Below are 14631 nucleotides of genomic sequence, written 5' to 3' on the forward strand. Positions count from 1 at the left end.
GATGTCTACATGAATATTCTGAACACCTCAAGTTTCAGTCGAGGTACCTAGTTTATATCGCGGGAAAGATGGATACACGATACGGAACTGTTTCTCTAGTCTTGCTAACACCTGATACGAGGGTCTTGACACTAACTTTGGTCGATAGAGCAGCAAGATAGATTTCTCTAACAACATGATACACGACGCAGTAAGCAATTCTATCCTATGAAATGTCAGCAACAGTTTGGCCCACGAAAGGAGCCTCGCTCTATTTACTGTCAAAGGGTAGTTGTGATGCTTAGTGCATGCATGGTCGAAACGCATAGTCTCCGCACAAATTATTCAACTTCCGGGGTTGTGTGATGCTGAAGCAGCGCATAAAAGAGCCGCATAAGCGCGCATATCATTTCGATTGGCTACAAGGTGTAATACGTGTTAAATTGGTGACAAGAGAAAAAGTGCAGCAATTTTTGTTAGCTTATACACTCTTCTTCGGAATGACATCATTAAGCATTTAAGCAGTTGAAAATTTCCCAATAGAACCACTACCTTACTTACTCTAATAACTCTTTGTTGTCCCTTTGGAAATAAATCATCACAAAATCCATGTTCGAGATACTATTTGGAGATAACTCTAAGTACATCTTGCAGCGAAAGCTAAAGATAAAACCCGCTTCTAGCTACCTGACACAAGCCCTTGTTAAACAAAATATTGAAATTGAGAAACCTCAATAGATCCTTATCACACATTTTTCAATGAGACCTTTCCGCGGTCAACGCTTGATGAGGTCTGATACCACTTGGAATTATTGATATGAACTATCGAGTAGGAAAGACATCTCTAACTGAAGAAGTAAATACAAATAACTAGTGGTTAGCTTTAGGTGAAGTCTAGAGAGAGGAAATCGCGTTTGATGTTTATAGGGGATCTGGGTGACAAATAGACATTTTAACTACTAAGTACTTCTCTTCTGTTCCTATGAACCAGCTCACAGCCCACTTTGTACAAATATCCTTGTACTCACCTGATTTATCATTGGGTATGTACAATAAGGAATGACTAGAAACGGGTCCTTCACGCACCAAATATCTCACTTCTCCGTAAAATATTGTAAAAAAACATTTGGTTATAGAAATAAGGGTCACTAATATCTGCAAAGATGTGTACGCAAGAAGTTAAATGGAAAGCTCAAATTTCAACCACCCCCTAAACAATCTTTGCATACCTAGTTAGCACATTTACCCCCAGGCTTGACGGAATATCGATAGTCTAATTTTCTGAGTAAAGTATTCGAAGAGACCTAGGAATACACGCGTCGATGAGCAAAACAGTGTGGGCATGATGTTAAGATTCCATCTCGATTAAGTAAAGACCGAATTGGTGACACTCTAGAATTTTAGTTTCCGAAGATATGTGAAGGCAGTATAACCTGGTGAACATAGGTATTCGTTAATGGCTTTCACGACAGCACCAAGAAGCTCTAACAACTCTGGCAGAGAATGTAGCATATTAGGCGTACAAGGTATGGCAGAGTTGGAAAATTGAAAGGTTCAATACTCGTTTACAAATCCAGACGAATTGCTCGAAAATTTCTGCTATAAATTCGACATGCTCGATTTCGCCGACATGAAGCATAAACATACGCTCGTGCTGTACAATTTAACATAGTTTTACGAATGCCAAACCAAGAAGAGCTTGGAATATTGTCTTCATTAGAAGCAATAACGTGAAAGTCCATTTGAAAGCAGTCTCACACAATAAGATTTCCCAAAGGATCACCAGAAACAAAGCTCACCGGAAGCCATTGATGAAGCCCACTTGGGTTCTCTGCAATTTTTGAATTGGCTTTGAGCTTTGAACTTTGAACTCATGGCGGATTCTTCTCATGAAGTACAATTCCCTCAATATTTAAATTGTATCCTAATTAACTAAAAAGATTTGGAATCTTTCTATCATAATTTTGTAAATTAATCAATGATTTTAGGTATTTCAAACAACTTCTTAGAATTTCACTCATATCCTCGCCACTAGGCCACGGAATGAAAATGAACATGGCAGCAAATAGTAGGCATAGATATCAAAATTGTAACAACTCACTCTTCTCTTTATACCCATCTTGATCTTGTACAATCTCATGATTGTTTCATTCTTTGTCTCTTTCAAGAATTCAAGAATTCATTGACATTTGTTCGTGCTGATCCCGATATGTGTCGTAAAAATATCGCCGTACTAGCCCCTCGGTTAGCGCATCCCACAAGAGAAGAGAACATTTTGATACCGACAACTTCAAGAATCGTAATTTTTACCCCATCGAAGACCCCAACCTCCCCGCCTCAACCACATTTCGATCATTTCTGCAAATATGGCGCCCGCGACGCAGCAAGTCTTCATCGATGGCACTTTCGAGGATTTGGCACAAGAGCTGGCCGAATACCTCGAAATCGGCCCAGAAGTTCAACCCCTCCTCGCAGCAAAACAAAAGGATGAAGCTTTAAAGAAACTCGTCACTGCTTCGGAAAAGTTGAACTCATCCCCAGAGAAAGAATTTACTGCCGCATACAACCTATTGGTCTATCTCTGCAACCAGTCTCCAAATGTCAACATGTATCTGCCTAGAATTTGCGACAACCTCGCAAAACCAATTACTTCATCACCTTTGAATGGACCAGGCCTCGCGCTGAATGTTCTGACAACCATCTTCAACCTTTTACAACCAGATAATGAGACCAGATTTAATGTCTTCCAAGCTGTTCTTAAGCTCATTAAGAACAGTGGAAACTACGAAATGTTGCGACCACAGTTGAAGAAATTGGACACCTGGATTGTTGAATGGCAGATTGAGGAGGAGGAGCAAAGAAAACTTTTCGAAATGATCGCAGAAGTGGCAGATGATTCCGGCGAGGAGGAGTACGTTTGAAGTCAATCTCAGTGACTCGAGTATATTTTACTAATCTTGCTACGTTTAGGGAATCATACCAATATATTCTCAAAGCTCTCCGAACTTTCGACGGCAAAGATGAGAAAGCCATTGCTTCCGAATCGGCCCAGAAACTCGCCATTAAAGCATTAAGAACCGCGATTCTCTCCAACACCCATTTCGATTTCCACGATCTTACTTCCCTTCCCGCCGTTCAAGCCTTGAGCGATTCCCACGCAATCTACTCTGAACTCCTTGAAATCTTCGCCGAGAAGGAACTTGAGGACTACAATGATTTCCAAGACGAGCACGATGGTTTCGTCGAGAAAGAGAACTTGGACAACAGCAAGTTGCACCGTAAGATGCGACTCCTGACCTTGGCTAGTTTGGCTGCCTCGACCCATACCCGCGAACTCGAATACAAGCGCATTTCCAAAGCATTGCAAGTCGCACCTGAAGATGTTGAGATGTGGGTTATCGACGTTATCAGAGCTGGTTTGGTTGAGGGTAAATTATCACAACAGAAGCAAGTTTTCCTTATTCACAGAACCACGTACCGTGTATTTGGAGAGAAGCAATGGCGTGAGGTTGCCACGAGGTTGGATCAATGGAAGGAGAGTTTGAGAGGCGTAAAGGAGGTCATCAGCAGGGAGAGACAAGCTGCTGAAACTCAGAAGGAGAAAGAAATCCAAGAGGCTGATAAGAAGGTTTCTGGTACACAGGGGATGAGAGCTGGACGAAGAAGTGATAACATGGTAGAGATGGGTACTGATTAGCACATCAACTCCTGAAAGTTGTTGTTAATTCATGGATTGGTCTCAAAAAAAGGTTCCTCGTTTCGTCGGCGTTCTTAGATGTTTGTACAGTGGCAATGCAATGGTTCGCATTAGCATCTGGTAATGGTGTAGGAGAACATCCATTATTTTCATGTTCACGATGAAGCCACGATATGAAGCCATGAAAAGGGAGTGAAGTGAAAAGAAGATTAAGAATAGAAATCTACATATCGAATGAGATGTGCATTTGAACATGCCTGATGTTTATGATTTCTACAACTATCGGATTAAAACGAGAATTGAAGGATGTCAATCCCTGATTCGTATTATGTGTTTGTTATTTGTTGTTGTATGCCTCTTTTTATACTCTGTCCGAGGTATTTTTTTTTACTTTCCTGATCTATATTCCGGATTATACCCTCTTTGCCTGCTCCCGTATATCTATCAAACTCCCTCCCATGCAACCTGCCTATATCCATTTCCATAACCCCCACTTCCAAAACTTGTGTATCCTCGACCCTTCTCAAAATGTCTTTCCCAACTTCTCCTCCAACTTCTTCCTAGTCTCCTCATAAACCCCCTCTGGGGTCTTTGTAGCGTCGAGTTTAATAACTCTGCCCCGCTTTTCAAAATAATCCACAACCGGCATACTCGTCTCGATGAAAACCTTGAATCGCTTCTGAATGCTCTCAGCATTGTCATCTGTTCTGCCGCTAGTCTTTCCCCTCTCCATCAATCTTCTTTGCATTTCCGCCTCGGGGCAATCGTAGAACAACACGTATCTTCCTTTACAAACTGTATCTTCAAATTTATGCGCCTGATCTAATTTGCGTGGAAATCCATCGATCAAGAACTTTCCAGTTCCAGTGGGGGATTTGGAAATGACTTCCGTCATGGCGTTTTCGAGCAGTTGAACTGTTACTTCCATGGGTACTATAAGACCGTTCTTGATGTAATCTTTAATCATCTCTCCGAATTCAGAGCCGGGACGCTCTTGCTCAGCTCGTAATAGATCCCCGGCGGAGAGATGGGTAAAGTTGTAGTCTCGGACGAGGTTGGCGCATTGAGTACCTTTTCCGGCTCCTGGGCCACCGAGAACGAAGAGGATGGTTACTTTTTCGGGAGAGAAGGTTGGGGTTGGTTTTGGGGGAGAAGGGAGTTGGGGAGTTGGAGGGGCCATGTCTGGTGGTTTGGGATGTTAGAGATGAGTTTGTGCTGAATATGGTACGGGAAGTAGTGAGAAAGGGAAAAGGGAATTTTGGCAGATGGGGGGATAGATGGATGGACAATGAGCGAATGCATGAGATGAGGTGGTTTTGGTGTTTGACCATGAGTCCATCACCGAAACTTAAAGCGGCCCTCGAATCCATTCAATCAAGAGCATCAATCCCATGTGTTGTCCCCATCCAATCTTCCAGTCGCATTCACCCCAATCATCCATAACCAATAGCAAGGAGATATACATACCAGTGCCAGCTCTACTCCTAACCATCAACGCATAAGCACCACTTCCCACCAATGTAATAGCGACAAAAGGCCAGATCTTCAATGGACTTTTACTAGGTCCTCCTGTTGAGTAACCTCTTGTAGATTTGGCATTCGCATGGAACTGAGGACGGAAGCTGCGTGTTCGTGGGAGAGATTGAAAGGGCGAAGATTGTTGAAGAAATCGACGCGAGAATCGGGGGAGTGGTTGTGCCATTTTGGTGGTGTGGAGTGTGGTATGGTGGAAAGAAGATGGAGATATTTTGCTTTGATTTACATGTGCATGAGGAAGCTTAGCTTTGGAGACGGGAATTTTGGGCGAGGCTCGCTAGGGGTTTTTTTTGCTGGGGTCTGGCAGTGACGACCGTGCAGGGAATTTGGTAACTTCATTTCCTCCCATATCTTCCCATCTTTCCATATATACCTACATACCTGCGATATGATATACATGGATAAGTGTTTTCTAGGTCGATTGAATGCAACAATATACTACGAACTGGCTCATTCATGACTGATGGCATCATCGTAAAGGTAGATAGCAATAGGTTCATGTTTTATTTCCACGACAAGGAAGCTACAGACTATGTATGCTACGTGGATAGCAGATTGGACAGCGGAGATGATGGATGATCAGAAGACCTCACAGTACTTACGATGTTGTTTGATGGGATATGAATATTCTAAACCTCGAGAGACGAGAGAATGGTTGCAGCGGATGAGAGCTGTGGTGGTCTTGAAGGCAAAGCGATTGACTTGAGCGGACTGGAGACTATCTAGGTAAGGCAAATAAATATGTACAGATATCCAATGCTTATGATTATCTAAGGTAGCTATCAATGTTCATGGAGAATAGTACTTCCGCATCTATTGTCTTCGATTTAGTGTGAATCCTTTGGCATATCTAGATTAATTGCTGGTATTTGTTTGGAACGATGGTATGTTGCGGATGCGTTTGGTCGAGGTTATGATGTGAGTAGGTACATATTGCCCGTTTGAAAGTTGTGGGTTGCTTCAGCCTATCATATTTTGACTTCAGAGAGCTCCAAGTAGAGTACCGCTGTGTGTATCTGAAACGGATATGCATGGAAATTGTGGGCGATCGTCGGGACTTCGAAGATCCTCAGACGCCAAGCTGGGAAAAAAATCACCTCAATTATGGGACTGCAAAAAGTGAAATCAAAGCACCATCAAATGAAGTTCGCAATGAATGGAAAGATTATTTTATTAATTTGTAATATTCACAACTCCAAAAATCGACGCAGTCTTGTTGATTTAATATGTTTGCAATGAAGTATCATATGTACAAGAGAGAAGTCGATGTCAAAGCATCATCCACATCCTCTGCAAAAATCCAGCAGCTCCGTAATTGAACCAAATCAGCCATCCAACTTGCGTCACAAGTGTAGATCACACATCAGGGTATCTCGTCGCTGGGTCACGAAAGAAAAGGGTATGTCGTTAGGTCAAATTATCGAAAGAAATTGAAGACGCCATCGTTAATGATCCGGACGCCTGTCGATGCTCGATTAAGGAATTTAGATGAGCTATTTATGAATTAGTTTCGAGATAGAGATGAGAGATTGTGGGTGAAAAACATACAAGAGCAACGGCACCAGCGACAACCATTCCGAAAGCGGAAACTTGGATGTGGCCAGCAGCACCAGTAGCGTAAGCAATTGGGGAGCTGGTTCCAGATGGGGAGGTAACGACACCGGATGAGGCAGTTGGGGCAGCAACACCGCTAGGGGCAGCAACACCGCTAGGGGCAGCAACACCAGATGGGTTGGAGCCGGAGGTGAGGCCGGAAGATTCACCGGAGGAAGATCCAGAGGAAGCACCAGCGGTGGCAGAAGAGCCGGAGAGACCAGTGGAGCTTGGGCAAGCGTAGACGGTGACAGTCCTATGGATATCGTTAGTATTGGGTTCGATCTAAATTTTCGAAGTCGAAAGAACTTACTCAGTGGCAACTGCGACAGAGGCCATGGCGGCAACGGTAAGGGCGAGGATGTTGAACTGCATTTTGATAGATTGAAGTTTTTTGGTTTGGGTTTTGGTTTGGAGAAAGTGTTTGGATTTTGAAGAGGTTGATTGTTTTTTTTAAATGAGTGTGTGTGATTACTATAGTGTAACTGAGTGTAACTGATCGATGGATACGGAAAAAAGAAAAAGATGAACTGCAGACGAACGGCAGCGTCATATATACACGCGTCTAATTGTCAGGTATAAAGGCCATCAAAGGTGATATCCCGGGTCATTCCCCCCTTTGATAACGAATCCCCGGTCGACCCACAAAGTGAATCTCCCCGACCCACCAAGCGGAGATTGACAACCTTCTACCGTCTCCAATTCTCATTTCTTCCACAATTTGAATGAGGAAATGGGAAGACTGCACGGGAATGAGGCGATTCGTTGATGTGATTGGGGCTGCAATCTATCGTGGTTCCATGGCAAATCTCCCTCTTGTTCCTGTCGTACAACCCCATGGGCCCTTGCTGTCGAGTCTGGATTCACTTTCAACTAACCCATAGGTTACTACTTTTTTTGTACTTGGCGATAGGTAGATTGAACCTTTTAGGGTCGATATCTTCTGTGATATGATTATAACACTGGTGTGGCGGCATGGATACATCGCTTGTGGCAGAAAATTGTATGATTTACACGTTTTGGCACGATGTCCGCATAGAAATTATAACTTCATCTAATCGTCGAAGAATCGAAGCTCCACTCAGTCCTGTCAAGGTTGGAGCATGCAGGGAATCCATACCTTTGTTTGTTTTCCAGATTCTCATTAGAATCATGAAATTGAGTGAAGCCAAATAGAATCTATCATTGGTGAATGTTAGACAGCGATTTGAGAAATTGGAAAAAACGTCATTTGTAGCTTGAATTAGCCAAAAGATGAACAACTAATAACAATTTATTGATACATAGATGCCTGCCGTGCTATTAAAACATAAGAATACATAGTAGCCGTTAATAGATTCAAGAGTCAACATCTATCGTTCCATCATACGAATCCGTCCACAGCATGAAGAAAACTCATCAGGAAGACACGAACGAGCGTGACGAGAGCGAATCTAAAATGTTCAAATATTGATATTCCAGAAATCTAGACAAATCATAATTGACGGGCGGACGGGTTCTTGCAGGGCTATCGGAGGTATTTCATGCGGGCCCCTGCAGCAGCTTAAGATTAAACCCCATGTTGTTTCTCAAATGGTTCCTGGATCATGGTAGTTAGTTCACCGATGTGTTCATGACAATCGCGATAACATGGCTGGGCAGTGGGCACGGCATGGCAGTGTGGGAGTGAACGTTGTTTCTCCCCCAGCCAAGCAATCTCTTAGACGTCTGGAATGATACGTTCTGCGGAAGGATCAATTAGATACCGTAGGATTGCTAGGAGTACGAAGTAGTACAGAGTAAGGTACTATCATCAAGATTCAATCCATTGATAAACAACCAATGATATCGATCCCACACGTTCGAGGCTCTGGGGATCGACATCTCATTAGGGCTTCTATGGAATTTAATAATTGTTTGGCGGTTTTGCCCTCGTCTGTCAATTTATTTTTATATGAAAAATCCAGGTATATGTAGGTTTGTCCTCAAATCAATCATTTGGACGGGCCTTGACCGCTACGGTTACAATACACGGATGGACCAGATGCAATATCTACGAGATGACTTTTTCATCATGAAGTTTCAAGGTCCAACTTATGTTTATTGTTTCGAGCGATTGACGTCAAAATCATGGATTGCGTTAATTTTGTTTATCAGCATGGAGGTTTAGACGTTGGTTGAAATGAAGCTTTCGCGTCAGGTCTTAGATGTGCACTGTGCAGGTGACGGAAGTTTTGGATCGCTTATCCTATCAGGTGTCTCAGTGGTGGTGTCAAGAATCAAGATTCAAGATGAAGGAGTGTGGATTCAGTGGATGTGTCCTAAAGGAATAGGTAAGCAGTGAAATCATCTGAAACGAAATGGCCAGATGGTGATCAGAGTGTAGATCGAGGGTTCTCGACTGTTAATATCACTTAATGACAGGCTGCCTGTAAGTTTAATCGACCAGATAGAAAGTGGGAGTTTTCATATATGAAATTGAATAAAAAATGATAGAATGGTCTGCTAGACATCGCTTCTGATTAATTCATTTCGCCCAAATACTTAACAGGATGCCAGTGGCAACTATTAAACAAACCTTAAATTGATCTTTTGAACTCAAGCTGGGTCAAAATCAAAGCCCAAACAGATTTGTGGTAGAATGAAAGCTGTAAAGGTTGGCTTTCAAATCTGGTACTGTTCTTTATTGGCATTTTATTAGGTAGCATTAAGATGGAGATGCATTCAAGTCAGGTATTCACACTCAAAATTATACTCAAATTTCACACTCAAATTTCACAAGGCTATGGATAGACAAATTATCTGGATATCAAGTGCTATTTTTTTGTTATTTTTTATGTAAGTACATAGGATTAGTTGCTAGCAAACAAAGAATAATAAAGAGCAAGTCAAACTCGTAGCAAAGTACCATGAATTTCCTCCTGCAAGCAAATCTTCCATTATCACCTCCAGTTCCTTTCCCTTTCCTCCCTTAAAACACCATAATTAATCCATCGCTAAGAAAATGCCAGTGCCAAAATACTCCTCGCTTCCTTCCTTCCGTTAATGCATTCGTATTATCGTAGAAGTGATCAGATAAACCGAGAGAAGTGATTGATTTACTGAATGGTGATCTTGCGTCCTTCTTGCTTCTTAGCCTTTGGAACGATGATGCTAAGAATACCGTTCTTCATGCTAGCCTGAACTGCATCTTGGTTGACGCGAACTGGGAAGCTGAAAGATCGGGAGAATTCACCGATGCTACGCTCAGAAACCCAGAATTTGTGATCAGGTTCCTTGGCCTTTCTCTCCTCGCTGGCCTTGGTAATTTGAGTGTTGGCGTCATTGCCTGCTGGAGTTGATTCATCTTCATCTTCGACGGTTGGTTGGTGAACTTTGTCTTTGTGTTCGGCTTCACCGCCTTCAGTAATGGCGCCAGACTTGGGTGCATCTTCGACGAAACCAGCTGGTGGAGTACCGGAAGTGTAAGAGCGCTCGGTACGACCACGGATGGTGAGGGTTTGGTCATCGATGAATTCGATTTCGACATCCTTCTGCTCGATACCTGGAAGTTCACCGTGGAGTTCATAGATTTCACCGGCTTCCTTGACATCGAATTTGGGGGTGAAGGTCTTCATGACATTGCTGCGGTGGTGACGAGAGTTGTTGTCGTTGCGGCCACTGCTGTATTGATCAAAGTCGTCAAGAAGACGGAAGAGAGGATGGAAGGAGGAAGCCTCGTTTGTGATGTAGTGTCGTGGGAAGAAAGACATTTTGCGCGTTGTTGTTTGTGGTTTGAGGATTCGTTTGATAGTTGTTGCGACTGGAAGTCTTGAAGTTGTTCGATAACAAGATTGCATGAAACTGTATTGAAGATTGTTGTACTGATGAAGAAAAAAGAAGAGAGGTTATTCAGAGATTAAGCCTACCTTTATATATTGAATTTGACGAACTCCTGGACTTTTCTAGCAATTACTAGAATTTACGATATTGATGTAATGATCAATATTCAATTGAACACCAGCACTTTCCAGAATGACGACTGCCATGTTTGAGAGCAAATAGAATTACAAAGAATAGATGCGGGGTTTGGAAATCAGGAGACATCAGGCCATTGAAGCATGAAGCAATCACTGGAAAATGCTGGAAAATGCTAGAAGGCGTTGGAAACTTGCCAGAATTGGTGAGAACATTCTATGAATGGTAAATATGAGAACCATCTGACATGATGACAGACTCAAATTCGGCGAATCAATTAATTTAATAGATATCTTTATACTCAATGTCTTGGTGTTGTTGGATCAAGAGATGAGAGGTAGTAGGTGGTTCGAATAGGTCCTGGGTGGGGGTGGGTATTGGTCGTCGAGGTGTTTTTTGTGGATGCTTAGTAATCAGGGCTACAACTGGTGCACATCGCTGTAAAAAATGGCACGTGAATGGCTGAGGTTAGTAAGTAGGTAGCTAGTTCCGAATAGTCACGTGGTAGTGTTGGCAATTTTGTAGCAAAGTCTCCCACCATACGCATTGCCAGTTTCGAAAAGCCATTAATTGTTTGCTTTGGTTTCTAGTGTAACACTCTGAAATTGAAGAGACATTTGAGTTACTAAGACAGTATTGCAACATTGAGGATCATTGTTATAAGGCCTGCTATGTAGGTATTTCTCTTGGTTTGCGACTTCTAGCTATTCGAGTTGTAGTAAACTCTCTCTATCTGTAATCATGTGCTCACCTGCCTTCGAGGTATAGACCTCTTCCTTCAGGGAAGTGACTCTCTACAAATTACATATTGTATCTGGCAAGTTCGATCAAGTGGTTAATAAATCAAGTCACCATGATTACACTGTTCGACTTTTGCTCATGGTTTCTCCCGTTCGACTTTTCAACCCACGAATCTCATTCTCATCCCCTCTGGTCAAGATTCTAATCGTCTATCACACAAAAGAAGAACACCAAACATCATGAAGCCCGATCCGCTTCCGGTTCTTCGTACGACACACCCGAGGGATGAAAGATTTACTCATTTCATCTTCGACTTCGATTGCACAATTACCATGAAGGACACTAGCCAGCTCATTGCAGACACTGCTATTGCCTATCATCTTGTCGAAGCGAAAGATTTCACTCAAGTGTGGCAAGAAATCGTTACTGCGTATGACACTGAGTATAGTGCTCACATTGAGGGATACGAGCCGAAATGGGATACATTGGAGGGGATAATTGAGCGTCAAAGAAGCCAGAAGGAACTCGAGATTAGAAGCATCAACCGCATCAGTAGTTCAGGTATATTTGCAGGCATATCCAAAAGAGAATGGGAAGCTGCTGGTGGGCGTGCTGTCTTGGAAGGAAAATTGGCGATCAGAGAAGGCTTTAGGGAAATTATAGAAGAGATTGAGAGACGAAATGGTTTTTGGGGTGTCGTCTCAGTCAGTTTCTCAAAAGACTTTATAAGGGGCGCTTTGGAGCAGTACTTGGGATATCTTATCGAAGCACCAATCGTAGCGAATTCTCCAGACGAAGCAGGAATCTTGAGGGGTCCTGAATGGGGTTGGGAGGCTGGACTCAACACTACTCAAGCTAACTGCCCGGATTGCGATTTCGGTCCCTTTCCCAGTACCCAACTTCTCATTAATCACTTCCTACACGTTCATAATCGAGAGTTTATGACACCATTAACTACATCGGACACGAAAGCAAACGCAATGCACAGATTGCTTAAGCATTGGAACCTCGACACCGATGATCAAGCGGCCTATTATGGCGATTCTGCAACAGACATTGAATGCCTCTTTGACCCTTGTGTTAAAGGTATTCTTGTAGGGGATGGAGGCGGTCCGATTCTGGCGATGCTTGATTCTCCCAACGGACCTGATTTTATGATGGTTGAATCATATACTACAGATTTTGAGAATGTTATTGCTCGTCAACCGGGTCAATCCTAAAAGAAGATATATGCAATTGCAACAATACTCTCTATTTGGCCGGAGGATTCGAGCCCCGTCAGCACAGTCTTTACTTTTGAACATTTTCATGGTCCCACCCTCGGAAACAAATTCAACAACATTATTTCAACACCGCTCCGAGAGTCTCGGCTCAATAGAGCTTTGCCTGCCCGAAATCGAGACCTGTGCCATTATAAATTATCGAGCATCGCTTTGCAGTGCTCCAAGAATATGTTAGTAGTCCTTGAGTCAACATGTATTACTAGTCTAGTCAAAAGAAAATACAAATCTTAGCAGAAAAGTGTGTGCTCGTATGTATGTTCCGTTCCGACTTGACCTGCGTCTTTTCACTGAAGATTTTGTTGTATGTATATATGATTCCGAGTTGCAAATATTTTATCAAACAACTACATGCATACTCATTTAGACGTGGCAAAGTTCATGAATTTCGAGTAACACCTGGTCTCGTAAAGGCAATTGCTCGAGGATGCACATGCCTTGCTAGTAATACAAATCCGCATCACCGCTCTGTATAAGAGCATTTTAATCCTTCTTCAATGGCTTATAAATCTCCTCAATGCCTTCTTTCGTAATGATCAACATCTGTAAACCATCACCAACCTCAATATGTCTCTCCACCGCACTGTCAAATGCATCCTTAACCAAATCCTCCACTTCATTTCTAGCCAATGGAATCTTTTCTCTTTCCGCCAAGGCATGTCCTTCTCCACTACCTGGGATATATTGATTTTTGAAGTTGACCTGGTTGTCCAAGAAAGGCATGATCAGACTGGCAGCAGCACCTGCGGCTCTGCACTGTTCTCTCTCATAACTTCCAACGGGATCATAACTGTAAACTGCTCCCTTTCCCTCCTCATCCAAACCTCCGAGAATCGCGGTAACGTAGTATGGGAAGAATCGCTTGCTGTATAAAATAGTTGCTAATCGCTGAGCGCATGCTTTAACACTCATAGGCTTGCCGTGTTGGTAGCGGTACATCTTGACGATTGCATCGAGGCGTTCCTTGAGTGCTTCTCCATCTGCGGCAAATCCTACGACGGAGAGAACGAGAGTAGCATCATCTTGAGCAGCGGTTGTGCCACCGATCTTGAAGACTTTGGGTTGGTATCTTGTGTTAATGTTATATCCGGATGTGGAACGGGTGTCACCGGCGACGATGGTGAAGTCGGAACCTGAGATTGCTAGAGTAGAACCACCGTTATCGGTGTATCTGAAAATGATGTTAGTTTTAATACCAGTAGAGTCTCCCTAAAATACATACGGGTAGAAACCATGATGTTGTGTGAAACCATCAGCTTGCTTGGTTGGAGCTTGATTGAAGGAGTAATTTGGACCATTCATCAATGGGTTTTGACTGAACATGGACATCTTGATTATCGTATTTGGGTATCTTTGAAGTTGAAATGCGGAGAGGTATTTGGGAGACTTTGGTAAATATTGTGGAGGTTTGAGATTTGAGGTTCAAAGGTATCACTCTAGATGTCGCGTCGACCTTCAGCCTGGTGATAACTAGCGCCAATCTTTCTGACAGGGATAGCTACAACGGAACAACTTTATTACATCCCTAGAAATCGAAGATACCTGTAACAACTTATTATTCACGATAATTACCTAGGTGCCAGTAAACATGACTGAATAGCTGATTGCTATTTACAAATAAAAATGTCTAGGTATGTGTAATACATTGTTTGATTATTTTCTGGAGATCTACAAACACTAAACTCTTATTTAAAGTCTCCCAAGAAGCATACGGCGAAATCCCTGGCTAAAATCGCTGAACTCTCTGCGACGTCATCAACTGGAAATTTTGAGGGTTCTGATATTGAAAGGCTCTGTCGTGTTTCTCCTGGTAACAATAAGTTATCTGGGCGTGTGAATGGAATCAACAATGATTCGTCGGGCTCGTTG

At 42.7% G+C, this 14631-nt stretch overlaps 6 protein-coding genes across 6 annotated transcripts; 2 read left to right on the forward strand and 4 right to left on the reverse strand.

Annotated features, from left to right (window-relative positions):
- Nucleotides 1–2345: 2345 nt before the first annotated feature.
- Nucleotides 2346–3676, forward strand: EAF02_000644 (uncharacterized protein; the record flags this gene model as incomplete). Its single annotated transcript, XM_038896692.1, has 2 exons — nt 2346–2890; nt 2950–3676. 2 exons carry the CDS (start codon nt 2346–2348, stop codon nt 3674–3676), a joined length of 1272 nt encoding a protein of 423 aa, XP_038763551.1.
- A 523-nt stretch (nt 3677–4199) lies between these two features.
- EAF02_000645 (uncharacterized protein) lies at nt 4200–5378 on the reverse strand (the record flags this gene model as incomplete). The annotated part of the gene is made up of 2 exons (XM_038896693.1): nt 4200–4858; nt 5144–5378. 2 exons carry the CDS (start codon nt 5376–5378, stop codon nt 4200–4202), a joined length of 894 nt encoding a protein of 297 aa, XP_038763552.1.
- A 1318-nt stretch (nt 5379–6696) lies between these two features.
- Nucleotides 6697–7180, reverse strand: EAF02_000646 (uncharacterized protein; the record flags this gene model as incomplete). Its single annotated transcript, XM_038896694.1, has 3 exons — nt 6697–6705; nt 6761–7061; nt 7119–7180. The coding sequence occupies 3 exons, from the start codon at nt 7178–7180 to the stop codon at nt 6697–6699; spliced, it is 372 nt and encodes a 123-aa protein (XP_038763553.1).
- A 2702-nt stretch (nt 7181–9882) lies between these two features.
- On the reverse strand, nt 9883–10536 carry EAF02_000647 (uncharacterized protein; the record flags this gene model as incomplete). The annotated part of the gene is made up of 1 exon (XM_038896695.1): nt 9883–10536. One exon carries the CDS (start codon nt 10534–10536, stop codon nt 9883–9885), a length of 654 nt encoding a protein of 217 aa, XP_038763554.1.
- A 1185-nt stretch (nt 10537–11721) lies between these two features.
- Nucleotides 11722–12702, forward strand: EAF02_000648 (uncharacterized protein; the record flags this gene model as incomplete). Its single annotated transcript, XM_038896696.1, has 1 exon — nt 11722–12702. The coding sequence occupies one exon, from the start codon at nt 11722–11724 to the stop codon at nt 12700–12702; it is 981 nt and encodes a 326-aa protein (XP_038763555.1).
- Nucleotides 12703–13020: 318 nt separating this feature from the next.
- EAF02_000649 (uncharacterized protein) lies at nt 13021–14197 on the reverse strand. Its single transcript, XM_038896697.1, has 2 exons — nt 13985–14197; nt 13021–13933 (listed from the first exon to the last, which is right to left on the reverse strand). The coding sequence occupies exons 1-2, from the start codon at nt 14089–14091 to the stop codon at nt 13246–13248; spliced, it is 795 nt and encodes a 264-aa protein (XP_038763556.1). The 5' UTR covers nt 14092–14197; the 3' UTR covers nt 13021–13245.
- Between the last annotated feature and the right edge of the window lie 434 nt (nt 14198–14631).

This window comes from Botrytis sinoallii, assembly GCF_014898435.1.
Source record: "Botrytis sinoallii strain Bc 23 chromosome Unknown BSIN_001, whole genome shotgun sequence".
Lineage (NCBI taxonomy): Eukaryota > Fungi > Ascomycota > Leotiomycetes > Helotiales > Sclerotiniaceae > Botrytis > Botrytis sinoallii.

Coding starts and splice junctions, on each gene's coding strand:
- EAF02_000649 (XM_038896697.1), bottom strand. CDS start 14,091: ATGTCCATGTTCAGTCAAAACCCATTGATGAATGGTCCAAATTACTCC. Junction 13,934..13,984: donor CAACATCATGGTTTCTACCC/GTATGTATTTTA, acceptor CATCATTTTCAG/ATACACCGATAACGGTGGTT.